At 39.7% G+C, this 17386-nt stretch overlaps 1 protein-coding gene across 2 annotated transcripts in view; it reads right to left on the bottom strand.

The window, feature by feature from the left end:
• Positions 1–17386, bottom strand: part of ESR1 (estrogen receptor 1) — a 285291-nt gene that overhangs the window by 129131 nt on the left and 138774 nt on the right. For both annotated transcript variants that reach the window (XM_084623937.1, XM_084623936.1), the window contains exon 3: positions 13797–13987. In XM_084623937.1, coding sequence (XP_084480063.1) covers positions 13797–13987 — 191 coding nt within the window. The remainder of the gene's footprint in view (positions 1–13796; positions 13988–17386) is intronic.

The raw sequence follows: 17386 nt of genomic DNA, 5'->3' as shown, positions 1-17386 counted from the left end.
TAAACCAATACCCCCTATGTCTACTTTGCCCAATTAAATTAAAATAAAGAAGAGTCAAAGATTTTAAAACTCAAAAGGGACCATTAAGATACCTAGCGGAATCTCCAGCATAACACAGGCCATAAAATTTCACCCATTAATTCCTCCAGTAGACGGAATTATTCTTCCCGAATATGTAACTGAACACCCTTGAGCCCAATAATTTGTAGCTGAATTACAGCAAATTGTTTAGAAAGTTGTACAGTCTTGATTCAAATCAAAGTAATAATGAATTGCCAGTTCTGTTGGTACATTGTTTCAATGGTTAAATTATAAAAGTAAACTTGTTAAGTTTACATAGTAAACAACCCTTAGCTAGTTTAAATATTTCAATCAAGTTGTGTTAGTCTTCTCTGAAAGCTAAATGTCACCAGTTTCACAAGGGTCTTTTCATGGGTGAATCCCTCCCATACATTTATCATTTTAGTTATCCTATGATGCGCTCTCCAATTTGGCTAAAATGACTTTTTTGAAAAATAAATACAATCAAAACTGAACATTTGGACCAAATTCTGTTTTCCAGTACTCTGGCTTCAGTGGAGATTTCACTAATGCAGCTGAGTGTACAGTCTCAATCAATACTCCAATGCGCTATAAAGGTGTTTCTTTTCAGATAAAATTTCAGGTCTAATAGGCAAAGAACTTTGAATCTGTTTCTCCACTCTCCCAGATGTAAATCAAAAGTAACTCCACTGAGGCAGACAGAGTTGCTCTGAAGTAAAACTGATTTGATGAGAGTTAAGCCCTTTCAGCTCTTATTTTTCTAGTGAATATTTGTGCTGCTGAGATAGCACTGAGCATAACATGAGCTGGCATTGGGTACATTTAATATAACCTGCTATACCAGTTGTTGCTCATGATTCAGCAGCCACTTCAGAATGCTTTCCTGTGGGCACTATTAAGATTGACAAGCTGATGTAGTAATACTGGTATTGAGCTAGGACACTCTGTTCAGCACACTCAATGAAAAAAAGCCAGCTACATGCTTATGAAATGATTAGATCAACACTTCATAAAAAATAGTGGTGGTGATCTTTTGAAATTCATAAATGGTCTTATAGCTGGATTTTCTACAGAGCACAAGCTAGGGGAAGCTAGGCACCCAAGTCACTGGGAGTTGGACACAACTCCCTTATGCGGTATGGAAAATCCCACCCTTAAGTCTTAAAGGCTGATTATGGTCTATTGCTTAGAGCTGGGGTCTGAAAGTCAAGTGTTTGGATTCAACTACTGTAAATTACTGTTTGACCTCCAGTAAGTCACTCAGCCCTCTCAGTCTCAGTTTATCCTTGTAACATCTAAATTTACAAAAATGAACTAATCCTGACAACTCCCTAAAGCACTCAGAAATCCTCATATTTACATGGTTAATATGAAGAGATTAATTGCATTTATTTAATGGATTTAAATGCATGGTTTTCTCAGCCCGGAATTAAGTCTGGAAGTGCAGTGTGGTGTGTGAAACATGTCATTTGTGGTGTCTTTCCAACTAAAGAATCAAATATACCTTGAAGGAGGAAACAGGAAATATTAAATTAGAGACTTTAATTTTCAATTCCTGGTTAGCAAGGTCTAGGAATTCTGCCCAAGAAGTGTGTACAGCTTCAGAGTAGTAAACAGAAAAACCTCATCACTCAACACAAATTTATGTGATCAGATAATAAGTAGAATTCTCCTCGTGTTAGTGAAATATGTTGTCCAAGTGAATACAAAATTTTGAAAGAAACAAATTAGAGATGCACTAGCATTGGCTGCTCTTCCAAAAGTTCCCAAGCAAAGCTATGCTTGTGTAGAGCAGAGAAAGGAAACTCTTATAGCTAAAAAAAGGGACTGAGAATCTCCTGAATTTTATTCCAGGTTCTGTCAACTGACATAACTCGTGTGCCTAGCTTATCGGTCCACAACATGGGCATAACACCACTTATGGTTCATATATCACTAATGTAGGTGAGGCTTACTTCATTCATGCTTGTAAAATGAAGTCAGATACTCAGATGGAAGGCACTATAGAAATGTAAAGTATTATTGTTAGTGTACATTACACTGTCCTCTGCGGAGTACTCTCAATATTTATTATAGGCAACAACTGACTTCAAACCATCAAAATACCTCCAGTGACATTATGCTCCTGAAGCCTTCACAACTTGATAGGTCACTTGTAGCCTGCTGATTTCTGACCTGCCACTCTTTTCTTACAAAATTCAGTTCTGTAGCAGTGATTGGCTAGACACAGCGCAGCACTGTGTTGGAGCTGAAGGAGATTAAAATTACCAACTGGAAGAAAAATTACCCAATTAATATATTCCTTTTATTTGCAGTTCACCTCATTTAAATAGGTAATCAAATCAAAGCCATTCTTAAATTAATAACGCAGAGAAGAGACTACCCTGCAGACTGAAGAAATCAATATGACCTAGTAAGAGTTTTTCTAACAATTCACTTTTGTTTGCATTCTTTTCATTACATGTGAACTGATGTTTTTCCAATGTCTCTATGCATCATTAGTCATGTTAACTTTTATCAGTGTTATAGTTTTCATTGTATTATTATTTCCAACATCCAAGTGCTTAACTCAGAAGAGGATTCAGAATAATAAATTAGCTTCTAAGTAATGGCTTAGCATAGACATATCAACATCTGAGGAAATTAATGCACAGGTAACAAATTTTAATACTGAAGGGTATAGAGGGACCTATTTTACTTTATCCAAGGATATATGCTATCACTAGAAAAAGCTAATTTCAGTCTCTTCAGAATGAAAACTTTCACTACTGTAAAAAATGTGAGGAGTAATGAGGATATCAAGATTCTTGTTTTGACAATTAGAAAACAATAAGAAACTTAGAAAAGTGACTGGAAAGGACTGGGAAGACACACTGGTGACTGGGAGAGGTGTTTGGTTAGTGGATATAATCAATCATCATTAGATATTGAAAAGAAGGAAGCAGGTGATAGGAGCTGTCGTAGGGGCTTGTTTGCCACAATACAGAACCTTCTGAAAGGTAGATGGGTGCTTTAAAATGTGGCTCTATTTGAAGTTGGCTAGCTCACCTTACTTCTCAGTCTTTGACACTGAGGAAACCTCATGAATCCAACATTCTAACTGCAGCATGAAAGATGATATTACTGTAAGTGGGTGATCTAGGGCTTAGTAACTAGCCAACAGAAGTGTATGGATTTATCTAAAATGCCTTAAGAAGTGGTAGAAATCAAGTGACTAGGAGCTAATGAAAGAGTTCTATTTAAGTAAAATGTATACTTTGTGGCAAGATTGAACACACATCGGTTCTAAGTGCAGCAAATCAGTTTCTTTGGATTTCTCAAGATCAAATGTATCACTAAATGAAACATTGTGCACTGAAGTGAAAGGACAGAACACTGATGAATATAAATTCTGTGAATGAGGCATTTCATAGTTAATCATAATTGAAACATTGGCACAACGGTTAGTTTCTGTCCCTGCTTCAGGCTTTTCAGCAGCATCTTCATTCAGAAGATATTTGTTTTCGCTTTTTTTGGGGTAGGTGGTGATTTCAAAGATCAAAGGGCAATGATTTGAATTTGATAAGTTGTAACCTTAAAATTCCGTCAAAGTAGCACAAAATACTAAATCAAGGAAGCAAAGCACTTCAACCTATAAGTAATTTAAATATTCAGGTCCACCGGTAGATGCTGTAAGTCAGGAAGAAAAAAAACCCAACACTATTGATATTTCAGCACAATGCTTAGCTGAAACTGAGAAATGAACTGATAAGGGATACAAGCATCCATCCATACCATGAGAAAAACACATTTCTATATAAAACTATTGATTCTATTTCATGAAATAGAATTGCAGAATATTGTATTTGGCTTGCTGAAGATGCAATCCAAGAATTCGGAGGACAAAAAAAACACAAGGCATTTGCCATTTGGGCAGACAAAGGATATAAAAATGAAAAGGTGAAAGAACTTCTCAAGTGCAAACATCCTAAAATTTTTGACACATGCATGTTGAATATACTATTTAAACCTTAGAGAAAGTAACATCATATACAGTCCCAAAACATGTTGCGGAAGTTCATAAATTCTTCTATAACTACCATCAGCCTCAAAGTTGTTTGACTGAAGGAGAATTGATGCCCTTGAATCCCAATGACATCTGTGTCTCTGCACTGAAATCACTACCCTAAAAATACTCATGTTTTCACTGAGCATAAGGAGGGTTTGATCAAAACAATTAAAAACAAGGGACTCCACAGAGAAACACTAAGTTTGCAAAAGCTACTGAAAGATGTTTCAGAAGGATTTGGAAGATTATAGACTAACAGCACTATCACAGTTCTAATTGCACCTTTGAGTGCATCTCCTCTTGATCACAAGTTTCTACCTGTCATCACTTGTCTCAGGATGGAATTACACAAAACTCTCGGACTGGTTTTGGCTGCATCCTCTAGTACTAACTTCAGTTTCCTCAGCAAGTCTGACTTAACATCAGGGCCTGAGGTTATGTTCCCTCTGGGGAAAAATGACCATGGTAATCAGCGACCAAACAGCTTCCTTAAAGCTAAAGTATCATTTAAAATAAATGCATTTCAGAAAAACATATCTGAGCAAAAAACAGATTGTGCATATCTCTAGCTTTCCCTATGGTTTATCATTCCATGGATCCAGCAAGGATTTTTTTTTTTTTTAAAGACTGTCTCTCACACGCTACTAGCAACTCACCCTCCTTTGTAGGAATAAAGACATTAACAGTTCAGGACCAACCAACCATGGACCATACATGGCACCCCAAAGTTAACCATTTTAATCAATACTACCGCTAACCAGAGCAGAATTACCTGTACTCTCAAGGGACTGAATTTCTGCCCCTCCACAGAATCTGATACCATATCAACATGTGGAGAACTAAAAGAATTTTGCCAACTCCACCTCAAAGAATTCTTTCACAACAATGACACCACCCCCCAAACAACCACCACACCCACACCAACAGTCATAAAAAAAAAAGAATCAACTGGGCACCCCACCACAGGTGAGACCACACTATCATTACATTGATTGCTTCACACAAAAATTTGACTGAGATCTTTAAACATCAAGTCCACCACAATCTCTCCACCACAGAGAGGACAGCCATATAGTCCCTAAAAAGCCACCAGGTAGTGATCAAAGACAACAGGGGTTCTATCATAGCTCTCAACCATGAAGACTATATTAACAAGGCCAACAACCAACTCTGATACCACCTACTATAAAGAACTCACAAGACATGGCACCACAATTCACCCAAGAATTTAAGGATATCAAATCACTCCACAAACAACTCCAAGAGAAAGTCTACAACTTCATCACCCGTGATCTTACTCCAGAAACCATCTACATGCTTCCCAAGAAGCACAAAACAAGAGAAGCCAGGTAGACCCACCATATCCAGCCATGGCACTCTTTCTGAAGGAATATGAGGATTCATAGAAATCGTGCTCAAGTCACTCACCACACAAAAGGGTCAGCTTCTGGCAGAATACAATCTGCTTGCTCGAGAAACTCCACAACATTAACAACCTCCCTCAGAACACCATCCTTGGCACCACAGTGTATAGGGAGAGGACATCCAATGTGCCTCACAATTACAGCATTACTGCCTGCCTCAAATATCTACAAGACAATGGACTACATTCAGATATCCACTCCAAACTCATCCATTTCACCCTCGCTCATAACAATTTTACATTCAAACACTTTGTCCAGACCATGGGAACAGCTGTAGGTACTAGGATGGCTTCCCAACATGCCAATCTCTTCATGGACCACCTTGAGGAAGAATTTCTGGACAAATGCACTAAGAAACCAGTAATATACATTGATGCTATTTTCATCCTCTGGATAGATGACCTAAACTCCCTCACAGATTTCCACCACAGCTTCAACCACCACCTCCCATCCATCAACTCAGAGCCACTCCCACAACAGCATCAATTTCCTGTACACCAGACAGTTATATACAAGAAACCCACAGATCACCACACTTACCTTCACAGTTCCAGTATCTATAGCCACGCACTCAGATACCACAGAATATACTCCAAGGAGAAAAAGACTGGGATACACACTTTATAAACACTTAAAACTGTCTTTAAAAAACCCCACCCAGAAATACACACTCCACCAGAGAAGTAGATTCTATCATGGAAAGGGCCACCCAAATACACAGAGAACCTGTTTCAATACAGGGGTGGGGGGAAACCTCCAGCCTCACACAGCTAGTGTCACCTACAACCCTGTATGGGTTTCAGGGTGGAGTATCATTAAACAATTATAACCCACATTTGATGGGAACCACACCCTGAAATAAATCCTACTCAAATCCCCTCTTCTGGCCTTCAAACACCTCTCTTCCACAACCTCACCAAGCTCATCAGAAGCAAGCTCCTTACAGATCAGGATACCAACTCAAAGCAGCACTAGACCCTGCCAGAACAGATACAAAACCTGCAGACATATCTCCACTGCTAGGAGGATCAATACCTCCCACAACACACCTTTCAAGATCCATGGGTCCTACACATGCCTATCACAAGTGTGGGGTACCTCAGTTCGTGCACTAAATTATTTCACCCACATAGTTGTTGGTGGGACAAACTGTCACTATGCATTCAGAAGAACCCACACAAAAGATGATGCACAAACACACCTTATCAACCATGGGTGAACACTTTTCAAAATGATCATTCCATATCTGGAGCTCTCAATCCCCATTCTCAAAGGAAATCTGCACAACACCTTCAAAAGACGAGCCTGGGAGCTTAAATTTTGCTAAACACTAAAAAGCATGGACTTAGACACTGGATTTATAGCTTATTACAACAAACTAACCCACTAGCCCCCCTTTTTTCTCCTTTGACTGCAGAGGTGTTAACGGGACACTGCACCTTGAATGGTCTTTCATAGTGTGTGAACTTCTTATGCTAAACAATCTGTTCCACCATGTATTTAGCTGTGACTCCAAGTACTTTCCCAGACCAGAAGAAAAACCAAGCACAAAAGCTTGTCTCTTTCACCAACAGCAGTTGACCCAATAAAAAATTGGGTCTAATACCCTGGGACCAACACCACCACCACGACAATGACTACTACAACAACGCCCTTTGATCTGTTATGTCCCAGCGTCATCATTCAAGTGTGGATGGGGGATGTTCTTATCTGTAGCCCCTGTTACTTTACTTCACACAATGCACAGTTAGTCCGTGGAATTCTTTGCCAGAGGATGTTGTGAAGGCCAAAACCATAACAGGGATTGAAAAAGAACTAGATAAATTCATGGAGGATAGCTTCATCAATGGTTATTAGCCAGGATGGGCAGGGATGGTGTCCCCCCACAGCCCCTTATTCAGCTAAAGGGATGCATTCATACAGGAAAATCTTAGACCCTCTATATGAAATAACTTCCACTTATTGACCAGTCACAGCGTCCATAAAATTGTTATAGCTTGATATTCAAAGCAGAATTACAGATTACACAGTAGTCCCACTTCCGTCACAAGCACTACTGCTGCACTGTCAGTGGAAATATGGCATGGCCTAATTATTAAAGAACTGGAATTACACATGGACAAAATCAAAATGATTAAGAGAATCTTCAGAAAATTTCTATAAACTTGCCATCATGTATAATCCTAAAAACAGTCACAGGGTGAGCTCAGAACAAGATGCTAAGACACATCTGATGGAACATAATCCTGAATTCCTTACTTCTTTCAGTATTTAAATTGTAACCTCCTTGGGGCAGGGACTTACTTTTTGATCTATGTTGGTATAGGGCCTAGCACAATGGAGTCACGAACTGGGACGAGGTCTCATCTGTGCTACATCACATGCTCTTTATCGGCTGTTTTGTGTGTGGCCCAATCCTGTAGCATGCTCTAAGAAAGCTTACTGTATTAGGCCCCACAGACAAGATAGGTGGGGGGAAAAAAACACCTAGTTCAAGGATCCTGATGGATTTTAGGCACAGAGCTACTTAGAGTCATCAGGACTGAGGCAGCTTTGTGCCTGCCCAAGCAAACAAACTTAGTTGCTCAGGGAATTTAGGTATCTATGCTCAAACAACAGTTGAGAGGAGGTTTTGAAGATCCAGATTTTGGACTTAAGCATGTAAATTGGCAGTTAAGCACCTAAGTCTTTCTGTGGATCTAGCTCTTTGTCCAAGACTCAACATCTCAGATTCTGAAAACATTGGTAAAAAGTATATCAGCATCAAAGGGCAGGTACAATACAGCAGGTAGGACTGTGTGCGTGCTTGCCGGGGGGGGGGGGAAGGGAGGAGGGGGTAAGGGTTGAGGAAAAACAAAAAAACAAAACAAAAAAACTACTTTCAATTGTTTCATTTCCACCTAGCTCTATAACTGGTCAGAACATAGGAAAAGATATTAAAAAGTTTTAAAAAAAAAAGTTTCCATTTTTGTTGAAATTTTGGGATCAGCTCTATTAGTTAAATTGGAGACTTGATTGTGTTCTTACATTTTATGTTCGGAATTCCAAGCTTTTCATTAGGGATAATGCAAGTGTCTTTATGTTTGAAGAACAAATATACCTAGGAGGTAAATCACCTCTTTTATAAAAGAAGTGAGGGTGTTGACAGATCTGTTCAATGGTTCTTTTCTGGTTGGGAAAAAACCCAACTGTTCCAAAAGAATACCCTGATTACATTTTCCGTGGTCCCAGACTCGGGGGGGTGGGGGGGGAAAACAGAGGTTTAATCTTTATGCTCCAATATCATGGGAGCTATGCAAGAACAACTATTCTGATAATACTTATGATATTATCTTCAGTTGATGTTTATATCAGACCAATGCAATGGGCACACTGGAGAGTTACTGGGTACACAAACTTATTAAAAAATGTTTCTGCCTTCTTGGCTGCAGGATGATTTGTAGCTACTGTCAAAGAGGTTAAACAAGGAAATATAAGGAGGCGGCAGGCAATAATGAAATACCGGTGTGAGCGGTTCATGAACTCCTCTTGGACTAGCTGAAAATCCTGGAGTTAAGGTATTGTGACAGTAATATCTGCACCCCTCTTGTTAGGGATCTTTTGCTAGTGGAAAAGACGACATTGGAATTCCATTCTTGGCTCTCCCCACCCCCAACACAAAAGAAAAAAAAAACACAACAAAAAGAGTTACTACCAACCCTGAAAGTTTGCAGTTCAAACGTTTATTTCAACAGGGTCCAGCACTATCACTGGGCAGCTAAGTCAACAACTGATAAAGTCCCCTATCTCCTGCCAAAAGGTTCTCCTCCCTGTGGCCCAGAATGCATGACTGGTACATACAATCCATTCTCAGCTGCATGACTGAAATACTTCATTTCTTTGGGTTATCCCTGCAGTGCTAGAGACCCAGACGTCTGGGCGGTTTAAGAGACTAAGGAATGCTCATTCACATAGTCAGCAAGTTTTGTGTGTTTAGGAGCTTGGGGGGGGTGGGGGGGAGAAGAGAAGAGAAGAACATACTCTGGTCTCAGCTTTTTCCTATCTAGCTGACCTTACTGTACAGCCTCATTTGTGACTAGAAATCTGAAATTTCAAATAATTTATAAAAACCTGCAGCTAAAGGGATAAAAGGAGGAAGCAGAAATTAATGAGGGGCAGGTGGAGGGGGGAGGTGAAGATGTGTGCACTTTGGGAGAAATTTTAAATTTAATCCTGCTAGGTTCTAGGCACCCTCAACTCGCACTGTAATCAGTGGAAGTGGAAGGGGCCCTATACCTCAGTCATGCACAGCACTTTGCGGGATCCAGCTCTGAGAAACCAAGAGTAGTTCCTTCACCTCTTATGTCCTTGATGGCAAAGGAGTACAGCAATAAATAGTGGAGGAAAAAAAGAGGGAGGAGAAGAGGAGGGAGTTGTTCTATATAGGAGGCTGACAAAACAAACATGACATACCTACATGCAGTATGTGTCCACGTTTTCAAAAGGATGGAGAAGTTAGAGGGTTGGCAAAAATGCCCTACTCAAGGAACTCACTTGGTTTAGTTTTTGATAATCAAGAGGTGACTTGACTATGATTTAGAAGTACTTTCATGGGATATGAATTGTAGTTAAAGGGTTCGATAATCTAGCAGAGAAAGGCAAACAAGTACAAGTAGTTGGAAGTTAAGACAGACAAAAAAAAAAACACCACACACACCCCACAACACCACACACATGGCAATTTTTAAACAGAGGGTAAACTAGCCATTGGAGCAAAACTACCAAGAAAAGTTCATTTGATTTGTGGACTCCAAAACCTAGACTGGATGCTTTTCTGGAAGATGCGTTTGATTAAAACAATGTATTCAACTCAATAGAGGGACAACTGGGTGAAATTCTATGGCATGTGTTCTAAGAGGTCAGATTAAAATGATCTAATGTCCCTTTTGGCCTTAAATCTGTGAATAGAGAAGTACAATTTACTGTGGCTGTTTGTAATGCTAGAATAGCATTTTAGATAGGAAGTGACCTGGAAGGTAACGTTCTCCTATGGGAAAAGAAAGGCAAAAAACCCAAGTCTGTGGGTTCTGAAAAGCCTGAAGTGTGCTGGCAAACTTTGAAACTCAGCAACGTTTAAACAAGGTGCCGAGGTATTGAGGAGGGAGGAAATGGAAGAAACCAAATCTATGAATATCTTCAAGTCAAACAATTTTCCCTCCTTATTCTTATTAAAAAAAAGATAGAAAATAAATGGAACTGGTTTATAATTACAAGCATATGTATGTGTATGCACTTGCCAAGGAGGGTTTTTTCCTGAATTTAGAGCACAGTTCAACTCTTAGAAGCAGAAGTCACTAAATGGCTGTTCCTACAGAAGCACCTCCCTAGAGGTCTTAAAGAATTAGAAGCAGAAAATAAAATAGCTAAAACCTTTTTGAGCGCTCTGGACAACTCATTGCAGTTTGAGATATGCTCTCCTAATTGTGTCAGCCAGTGACCAATTTCTTTATTTAAAGGAATCGTAACGGTTTTAATAGATTATTCTAGTTCTATCATACCCTCAATCTGAAACATTTCTAATTATTCTGGCAGTGTGTGCCTGGTACAAGAACCACTCCTACCACACCTCTGGATTCAAGGTCAGTCAAACCAGCACATCCCTGCCCAAAAACGCCTACAGCCTGCATGCCTTTGAGGGGTAAAAACACCCTTACAATCACCAAGCCAGGCATGCAATGGATTGGTTATTTTATCTGGTTTGCTTTATTGTTAAATATTTGAGAATTTGTGAATAATAATCTTCAGAATAAACATCCCTATGTAACACTGAAATAGCATTTGTAATCAGGACAAACTGGCAAAAGGCTTAAAATCTAAAACTACAGGATGAACTTGACACTGCCATTAACTCATGCTGCTGTTGAATCAAAAAAATTAAACATACATGTTTTATAAGTGCAAAAAAGCACAAGAGCATCCAACTCTGGCTGTATTTTGAGCTTTCAGCTATTTGACATAAGAAAGTCATCCAAAGGCTGCAAAAACAATCTAAGCCATTCCGATCGCTGTGGGAGAAATACAAGCAGTTCACCATCACTATTTGGCCTTAATTTGCAATAGGTCTATCAGTCAGTATTTGAATTTGTGAATAAGTAAACAGATTAAAAACCTCAAGGATAACAGATCACAAAATGTGCTACGTTCATTTAATTGATATCTGTAACTCACTTATTTATAGTACTAATAATAAAAGCACTGAACATTTTGAAAGCAAAATTTTCACCTGATACCTCCTTGTAGCAGAGTTGCTATAGGGAGGTACAAAACCTTTGAGAAAAAAAGACCTATGCTGATGAATTAATTGGGTTCTGCTGTATTTTAAGTCCTTTCATTTAAATACAAAGAAATGAAAACAGATTAAAAAAAAGTGTTACAGTGTTTTAGACATGCACCCCATCTTTTCTACTGGAAACAAAGCATTTAGCACTTCACAGGATTAGGCTTGTGTGTGTTACAAAGTAGTGAAAAAGCTGCAAGAGTCTTCTGTGCTCACATATGAGCTGGAGGTAATGTATAGAGATCACCCAAGTTTCATACTTGGTTAGTTTGTATTCAGAAAGAAACAGGTGTTTCAACTTTTTCCCTACAGAAGTAAAACTCAGAGGCTAAGTATGGTTTTTAGCAAGTTTTAACTACTTCTTACCTACATTTGGAGCTGAGCTGAATGAAATACCAAGCATCAAATGATTTGCCCAAGACCACAGAATCAGTTGTGTGACAAAGTTCCTCCTCTGCCTTGGTGGGTCCTGAGCTTATTGGTGGATTTGCTTGCCTCAGAGGTTCACAGCAGTCCTCAGTTTGGCCACTTTTGCTAGTGACTCAAACCAGCTGTTCACTCAGCTAACCTCATCACTGGCCAGCATAAGGAGACAGAAGGAGAACAAACCCTGCAGTCTCTGCTGATCTACCTAGTGGGTCGGGGGACAGACCAGGGACCTTCCCCTCTGGTGGAACCTACAGTCCAGGACAACTCCTCCTGTATCCAATAGGGAGTTGGAGGGGGAATGGGGGGGAACCCAGACCTGTCCTCTACTTTGGGTTCCAGCCCAGGGCCCTGTGGATCACAGCGGTCTACAGTGTTTCTTGTAGTGGTCACACAACTGTTACAATTCCCTGGGCTACTTCCCCATGGCCTCCTCCCAACACCTTCTTTATCCTCACCATAGGACCTTCCTCCTGCCAGAAAGCATTTGTATTCCTCAGTCCTCCAGCAGCACGCCCTTTCTCTCAGCTCCTTGCATGCCCCCCACTGACTGAAGTGAGGTCCTTTTTAAGCCAGGTGTCCTAATTAGCCTGCCTGCCTTAATTGGTTCCAGCAAGTTCCTGATTGTTCTGGAACCACCCTGTTACCTTACCCAGGGAAAAAGGACCTGCTTAATCTGGAGCTTACATATCTGCCTATCACTTCCTGTAGCCATCTGGCCTGACCCTGTCACAGTTGCCCAACACACACTGTGAACCCAGGATAGGTTTAGCTACCAGATTTCAGTTTTACTTCTGCCAGGCGTACTCTGTTCCACAGGGTTTTACCTAGACAGTGCAGTTTTTGGGTCAGTTTTCTGTGACAGAATGCCGTACCTCCCTGTGTGATACTAAGTGACAAGGCACAGCAACAGCCATGAAAGAAAAAGACATGAGGGTGACTCTTCTCACCTCACCCCCATCCTAACTGCTTGCAGGACACAATATGTTTTGAAAAGGAAACCTCTTATTGAGTTTGCATTCAAAGAAGTGATGTCCTTAAGTTTTGCCTTGAGCTGAACTATCTTGCTAATCTAGCACTTGATTTATAATAAATCAATGAGCAAGAATTAAGCTGCACTCCGACAGGGAATTCACAAGAAAAAGGTTGTTTCAGATAAGGAATATTTACATAAAGAGCTGTGCAGAGTATATGTGCAAAGGGAAGACGGGAGGAGGGAAGAAAACAACCCAGCAGTGTTGAATAGGATTCGGCATAAGAGTTTTATTTTAAAATTAGATTCCTCTCCAGTGCCATGATGAGACATACACAAACCCAAGGATAGAAAGGAGAAGTGTTTTGTTTTTTTAAATCTTGGACTAAACCAATTACAATGTTATTAGTAAACAGGATCATAAATGCATGTGGGTGAGCATGTGGTTGTCAGCTTATGAATGATTCCTGGAGAACAAAACATCATCTATCTATAGTCTCCATACCATCACAAATACACACAATTCCCTAGGAACAAGGAACTTACTATATTTCCACAAGTTATTACCTTGAATGCTTCTTTTGAAGAAGGCCTTACAACCCTCGCAAGACCAGACTCCATAATGGTAGCCTGAAGCATAGTCATTGCACACAGCACAGTAACGGGTTTCTTTGGTGGATTCCATGGACAGGCTGCCCTTTTCACTGGTGCTGGACATCCTCTCCCTGCTCCCTTGTCGCCGGTTATCCGAGCTTGGCCTGTAAAATGAACATTCAGTGAGTTTATTGACATTAAAAAGTCTCATTCCAGCTGCTGAGTTACTTTAATATTACTTTTACATGTAAACAATTGCCACAGGCATGTTATATGATCATAAAGAGGAAAGGAGGAAAAGGAATAGAAGTGACCTGTGGGATTGCAAATGGAAGGGAATGTGGTCAGTGACACACTGTTGAGATGTGGTTCAATATTTATATAGTGGAGACAAGACTGCTTTGAGAAATGGAATGCAACTGGCTGAGACAGAATTACTAAAAATTTAATATATTACTTACCAAAAATAAAATTTAATTTTCAATTCTTGAACAGATGTCAGTTATCTTACCAGGATCACAGGACTTTGTCCTAGCCAGTTACACTGTGTTTCTGAATCTAACAAGTTGGACCTTCCTCCAGGTTTTACTTTTAGGTGTGACATGTCCTCTACCCCACTTTGAGTGCAGCAGGATTCCCGTTGGTTTTTTTTTGTTTTGTTTTGTTTTTAAATTAATGAGGCATGTGGCACAAACAGCAACTTCAAGCTCCTAGCCAAAACACCAACAATTTTCCAAAGATTCCTACTCTCAAATGCCATCTTTCATCTAGCTAAAATTACTCCGCAACATCGGCTGCCACTCCTCCCAAGTATGCATACCAGACAAAACTTCCCAGAAGCATTTCCACACCACTCCCAAATGCTGCCACCCATACCTGTCAAAACTCTTATGCCTGCCATGCCCAAATTAAATTGGTATTCAACTGCTTAGAAAAGATATCACTTATAGAAATATAGGGCATTGTCATGATAGCCTATTCTAAGCAACTTTACCTGAATTATGCCAACAATTCAGTTTAACAGCATTTTTGAAGTCAAGCAAAAGCTTTTGCCTCAAGTCCTGTGCTCCTGTTCATTTTGGACTTTTTAATATTCATCTGTAGTTTATTTGTGACTTGTGTAAGTTGAAAACAGCTGTGAACAGTGAAATGCTGACATGGCAGAACTCTGGCTTTTTGGAGGTTCTAGAAAGTGCGCAGAATTCCTGATACTTTGCATATTATGGTCATGCTTATGGTAACATTCACTTGCATGTTTTGGATGCTATTAAAATTTAAGAGGAGGAAATGGTGTCATTGGTTTAAAAAGTGTTATATATACACTAGTGTCCATTCTTCCTCCCTCTCTAGCTCTACTTTTTATCCTTTCCTATTATTCATTTTATTGTCCTTCATTGCTAGGATTTCTCTTTGAAGCTGTTTTACCTCAGTGTTTCATTTAATCATCTCTTTTACTGTATCACTTCACTACTTCTCCCATGTTGCCTAGATTTATAAAGCAAAAGAAGTTGAGCATTAATCAAAGAAGCATTTTTGTACTTTCCCTGTACCCTTCCACCACAGCCACAGAGATGCCAGACCATCCCTTTTCTGCCAACACATGGAGCTGCCAAACCTGCTAATACCATCACATTGTGGAGGAGAAGAGACAGCATCTCCACACTTCAGTCTTTGCTGCTTTTCTGAGATTCCCAACCCTCCCACTGTTTCCTGGTATGAGGGAGGGAATGGGACCCACTGGAAAGGGGAAGTACATCACAGAAACAGGGCCAGCTGGGAGAAGAGGATGGTTCTGACAGGGGAAAGGTGGACTAGTTTGGACTCCTAAGCAGAATTCATGGCCTAACTCTGCCTCAGTGTGACCACAGATCTTCCCTCGTCTCCCAGCCCCAATAGCCTTGACATAACTTCAAAAAGCCCTATCCTGGAGGGCTGTTAATTTTGTGCATTATCAGTGTTTTAACTCTAATGAAAAACAAAAATAAGCTAAGAAACAAACGCCATCTTTAGCCACATTTTAACAAGGATAACCTATTCATTCACCTAAACTGATGTGACTATACACTTAACTATTCATCAAAATGATTAATGGATTTCAAGGCTAGAAGGGATCGTTGCGATCTAGTCTGACCTCCTGTCTAGAGACCATATAACTTTCCAAAAATAATTCCTAGAGGGTATCTTTACTTCAATTGCCACTAAAAGAATCCATCATGACCCTTTGCGAGTTGTTCAGTGGTTAATTACTCACGGTTATAAATTTATGCCTTATTTCCAATAGATGGAAGTTGAAACTAGACTGGATCATGTTACACCCTTCTTTGATAGATTGAAGAACCCGTTATCAAATAGGTGTACTCCATTAGGTACTTCTAGACTGGAACATAGGTATCACTTAACCTTCTCTTTGTTAAGGAAGTTGGTGGCGATATGGGACTTCAACTACTCAGACATCTGTTGGTAAAATAATGTGGCAGGGCACAGATTATCTAACAAGTTCTTGGAACGTGTTGGAGACAATTTTTTTATTTAAGAAAGTGGAGAAAGCTACTAGGGGAGAGACTGTTCTAGATTTGACAAATAGAGAGGGACTGGTTGAGAATTTCAACGAGGAAGACAGCTTAGGTGAAAGTGATCATAAACTGGTAGAGTTCATGATTCTAAGGAATGGTGAAGGGAAAAAACAGCACAATAAAGATAATGGATTTCTAGAAGGCAGACTTTAGTAAAGTCAGGGAGTTGGTAGGCAAGATCCATGGGAAGCAAGTCTAAGGGGAAAAATACTTCGAGAGTGAAAATACTTCAGAAAGACATTAAGAGCAAAACTATCCCACTGCATGGGGAAAATAGGAAGTATGGCAGGAGACTACCCTGTCTTAACCAGGAGCTACTCCATGATCTGAAACACACAGTCCTACAAAAAGTGGAAACTAGGGCAAATTACAAAGGATGAATATAAACAAATAAGTATGTAGAGACAAAATTAGAAGGGCCAAGGCACAAAATGAGATTAAACTAGCTAGAGACACAAAGGGTAACAAGAAACATTCTACAAATACATTAGAAGCAAGGGGAAGAGCAACGACAGGGTAGGCCTGTTACTCCACGAGGGGAGGAAAACAGAAAATGTGGACATGGCAGAAGTGTTGAATGACTGTTTCTGTTTTCACCAAAAAAGAAAGTCACAATTGGACACCTAACTTAGTGAATGCCAGTGAAAATGAGGTAGGATCAGAGGCTAAAACGGGGAAAGAACTTAAAAATTACTTAGACAAGTCACCAGAGCCTGATGAAATAGCTCTTTAGTCAGCTCCTAGAGTATCTGAGTCATTAGCGATTATCTTCAAAACATCATAGGACTGGAAAAGGGGAAATATAGTGCTCATCTTAAAAAAAGGGGGAAATAAGGACAACCTGGGGAATTACAAACCAATTATCTTAATTTCAGTACCAAGAAAGATAATGGAGCAAATAATTAAGCAATCAATTTGCAGACACAGAAGATAAGTAACAACCAGCATGGATTTGTCAAGAACAAAACATATCAAACAAACAATAGCTTT

This window comes from Lepidochelys olivacea (genome assembly GCF_965140295.1).
Source record: "Lepidochelys olivacea isolate rLepOli2 genome assembly, chromosome: 3".
In the NCBI taxonomy this organism is placed as follows: Eukaryota; Metazoa; Chordata; order Testudines; family Cheloniidae; genus Lepidochelys; species Lepidochelys olivacea.
This window is presented reverse-complemented; position numbering and strand designations above follow the sequence as displayed.